Consider the following 4,349-nt stretch of genomic DNA (forward strand, 5'->3'; position numbering starts at 1 on the left):
ACAAGATATACGTATATGAAAAAATAATTATGAAATAATATTACCAAGAAGAACGTATTTTACAATTTTTGTTATATTCTAGAGATTTTATTCTAAATTAGATAACCAACTTTGAACAAATAAAAAACATTGATTAAATAAATTGTGTATTTATAAACACAGTTCATTTATCATCGTTAAACAGTCGAAATGAACATAAACACTTAACAAGAAACGATTCAATTCCGCGGTACCGCTCATTATAAAATTAGCCTGAAGAAAGGTTATCAAACAGTGAACTTTTGTAATTAATGCTTGTGATGATAGTTGTTGTTATTGTCTAAGTATAAATACACGAATAAATCAATAGTTCTTCAGTGTTACAATTGGCATAATGCTGTTAAAGTCATTGTTAATTTGTGGGTTACTCGCTTTTGCCACAGCCAAAAGCAGTGGAGTGACTTTTAAAAATGTGGTGGCTCGTTTCTACAGTATGTACACTTACAAATTCAATGTGACCATCGACTCCTCCGAAAGTTTGAAAGAAAACATCCCGAAGAAAGTTTTTGACAAAATCGAAATTACCAACAGTGAAATTCCAGTCTTGTACAAAAATTCCATCAGCGACATCGATAATTTAGACGAACTTATTTTAGAAGACGACGGAATTTCAGAAATTCAACCTGGAGCGTTCAGCCGCGTACCACAGTTGCGCAAATTAGTCATAAGAGGGAACACAAAGCTCAAGGAAATCAAAGAAGGGGTGTTTAATAAATTGAACATCGCCACTTTGGATCTGAGCAATAATTCAATCGAGACCGTTGCTTCCAGAGCTTTTGATGATATGCCGGAACTGCTGACTGTTAATTTAGGCGACAATCAGTTGAGCATTTGGGATAAAAACTGGTTTGCTAAGACTCCACTTTTGACAAGAGTATCGTTCCAGAATAATTTGATCGGGGAAATTCCAGCTGGAGCCTTCAGAAACTTCCAAGGAACAAAGCAATTCGGTTCCGTGTCCCTTACCATCAACATCATTTTAAGTCACAATAAAATAAAATCAATTCACAAAGATGCTTTCAAAGGTTTGGAGAAAATTAATAATTTGTGGTTAGACAACAACCAGATGGATAGCTGGGATGGGGATTTGCTATTCAACGTTGCGGTGAAAGACCTGCGGATTGATCAGAATCAGTTGGAGTGTTTGAGTGGTAATTTGGAAAATATCTTTGTTGCTGATACAACTCATATCGATGGTAATCCGTGGGAGTGTGGGTGTTTGAAGAATATTGAATTGTGGGCCTCTCAACACGGCAAGGATGTGATTATGTACTATTCTAAACTGACATGTGATGCTGATCGGATCGATCGTAAATTGAAAGATCTGGAGCAGAGATTGAGGGAATTGAGAAAAAATAGAACCCAAGAGCTTGATGAGTAACTTGTTAATTAAATCAAACTGTAAAACTTTTTTGTAAACCAGTTCCAGATTTGTAGGTTAAAATTTTGAATGGAGTGTGTCAATTTTAGAATAAAAATGGTTTCTCAAGAATAAAAAAAAATAATTATAGGTCCTAAATCAACTAGTCCCTCTTGCTTTATCACAAATAGTCCTGATGGTTGTTTTATTTTATTTATTATGTTATCCTGAAATGACTGGCGTAACTGATTTAACTAATGTACACTATTTCAAAATAATGTATTGTTTGAGATTTGGGTGTAAAATTAAATTAAAAATTTGAAAAGTAATATTGACCTGTCCAAATCCATTCCGAAAAAATTGAAAGGAAACAATTTCTTCATTATTTCAAATTTTTGGCACACCTGAATAAATTAATTCGTTAAAACGTTTTTTTATAAGACCAATTCACATAACTTACAAAAGTTTCAGATTTGAAATTTTATAATACAGGGTGTAACAGAAATAAGTGCATTAATTTTAACTGATAATACAGGGTCATTATAAATGATTGTCCCATCGCAGTTGGCGTTAAAAACCCACACAAATTTGGGATGTGCCGCTAGTTTCGCAACGTTAGACAAACTAGTAGACAAATTTACACTACTGCCAGCAGCGCTGCCTAGCGGCGATACTAGTCTCACTCATATTATAAAGCTTGCCGCACATGCGCCAAAGCCACCAACGCCTACTACGATGAGACAATCATTTATAATGACCCCGTAGAACTCATCCAAAGGAACAACTTTTTTCTCTGCCATTTTGGCGAAAAACGTTGCGTAATGGCTTAAAAAAGTAGGAAATATTTTCCTAAAACCGTCCATATCTCCAAAACTAAGCTACCTAAAAACGTGAACCAACCAGATTCTTATGAAGTGGATTTTTTGCTATACGGGTAGATTTGTTTGAATTTCAATTTCGTCGTTAAAACACGTTTTCTGGACGAAAATGGACGTTTTTTTCCATATTAGCGCTGATCTCAATTAGCCATTGCAGTATTTAGTGGCGTAGGGGTATTTTAGTGAAAAATCTCTTCAATTTTTTTTGGAATTAAACATCGTTTTTCGGCAAAATGATAGATAGAAAAGTTGTTCCTTTTGACGAGTTCTATTACCAATTAAAATTAATGCACCTATTTCTGTTACACCCTGTATATACTTACTAAAAATAAAAAAAGGAACCTGCTTATTTGATTTACTGTTAAGTAGTTAAAACTGACCTATGTGACATTATTATAATCTTTGACCATGCATGCAGTTAATAAAGTTTGTTGATTATGAAATGAGAGATAAATTATTTAATAATAATCTGTCAACTTTGTAAATTAAGTATTGTGTTGAGAAAAAATCTAACGAAATCTAAAAACAGACAAAACAATTTCTCTACTACTCGTAATGGTTTAATAAATTTTTTGTTTTTTTATTTATGGTGATTTATATAGGGTAGTCAAATCTGAATACGATTACGCTTTAACCTTTAAAATATCACCATATTGTTGATAACAGGGAGTATATAAGACTCTGATAACTTGTTCTTGGCGCAGTTGGAAGATAGATTGCTTGCATTTGAAAATAATAAAAATGTGTACCAAGGCAGTGATACTCTGTTTTGTTTTTATTGTTACAAGTGTTTTATCAGAAAACTCCACTATATTTTCTTTTGTAGAGCACGGTGCAACTGTCGAGGTAAACTTAATCTACACTATTTCTGGTGGAATAATACCAACTTTGCGTCGTGATGACATTGCGAATATACAACATGTGACAACACTGAAACTGATTGATAATGATCTTGTTACTATCGAGCCTGGAGCGTTTCATGATCTACCAAAACTGAAAACTTTGAAAATATCTAGGAATGATGTGGAAAAAATTGAAGCTGGAATTTTCAACACGTTGACGAATTTGACTGAATTAGACTTAAGTGAAAATGAAATTCACACAATTGCTACAACCGCATTTCACAATATGACAAGTCTGAATTCCCTTAATTTAACAAACAACAAACTGACTCAGTTGGATTTACATTGGTTCGATTACACACCTTCTCTACAAAGTCTACGTATTTGCCAGAATCAACTCACCGAGGTTCCTGCCCGAGCTTTTACCGCCTTGAAATCTAAATTAGATCTGTCAATATTTTTGGAAGACAACTATATTGAAAAAATTGACAAGGACGCTTTTCAAGGTTTGGACAAGGTTACAATTTTGTCACTGACTGACAATCTAATTGCTTGTGTGGACGACGAAGATTTTGATAAAGTTTTTGTGGCTGATGTTACTGAAGTAGCGGCAAACTCTTGGAAGCTCGAGTGTCGGACAAAAATTGAAGCCTGGGCGAAGGGTCATAATAAAACAATTAAGTTTTGAAGAACTAAGTTTCCAACATAACCCTGTAGTGTTTCTAGGTCCTGTTGTTAAGATTTTATCACATTAAAATAAAAATAATATTTTCTAACATAACCATTATTCTATTTTGATTTAATTAATATGTACCATATGTAATTATTTAATTAACAAAAAACGTTCAAAATGCAAGAACATCATATTTTCTGTATCGGTCAGTGCTGGTCAAAGGTTAGAAAAGTGAAATGAAAAATATAAACAATTAGCCAATAAAAGAAGAACAAATTTAGAAAATGTGTTATTCAAATTTTCCAGGTGTGTCAGTTAGCTTAATTTAATTCAATGGGTTTAATCCTTGGCGTAAATATTGTTATATACGGCACGACACAAGGCGTAAAGAAGAATCCTTTACAAGTACATATTAGAAACAGCAGGCAGCAGTACAAGTAGACGTTTCAAATCAATGGAACATGACTCGCTTATCTGATATGCAGACAACACACTTCATCACCTGCACGGCATGCGATACCACGTAACACCTCGACCAAATATTTTTATCTGTTACC

General features: G+C 33.6%; 2 protein-coding genes across 2 annotated transcripts; both read left to right on the plus strand.

Annotated features, from left to right (window-relative positions):
- The first annotated feature begins 337 nt into the window (after nucleotides 1-337).
- On the plus strand, nucleotides 338-1,728 carry LOC138134810 (chondroadherin-like). Its single transcript, XM_069053332.1, has one exon. The coding sequence runs from the start codon at nucleotides 374-376 to the stop codon at nucleotides 1,418-1,420; it is 1,047 nt and encodes a 348-aa protein (XP_068909433.1). The 5' UTR covers nucleotides 338-373; the 3' UTR covers nucleotides 1,421-1,728.
- Nucleotides 1,729-3,018: 1,290 nt separating this feature from the next.
- LOC138134986 (phospholipase A2 inhibitor beta-like) lies at nucleotides 3,019-3,807 on the plus strand. The gene has a single exon (XM_069053615.1). It carries the CDS (start codon nucleotides 3,019-3,021, stop codon nucleotides 3,805-3,807), a length of 789 nt encoding a protein of 262 aa, XP_068909716.1.
- The last annotated feature ends 542 nt before the right edge of the window (nucleotides 3,808-4,349 follow it).

Source organism: Tenebrio molitor, chromosome 7, assembly GCF_963966145.1.
Source record: "Tenebrio molitor chromosome 7, icTenMoli1.1, whole genome shotgun sequence".
NCBI lineage: Eukaryota > Metazoa > Arthropoda > Insecta > Coleoptera > Tenebrionidae > Tenebrio > Tenebrio molitor.

What these genes read in the sequence shown, in the direction of transcription:
- LOC138134810 (XM_069053332.1), top strand. Translation starts at nt 374, where the DNA reads ATGCTGTTAAAGTCATTGTTAATTTGTGGGTTACTCGCTTTTGCCACA.
- LOC138134986 (XM_069053615.1), top strand. Translation starts at nt 3,019, where the DNA reads ATGTGTACCAAGGCAGTGATACTCTGTTTTGTTTTTATTGTTACAAGT.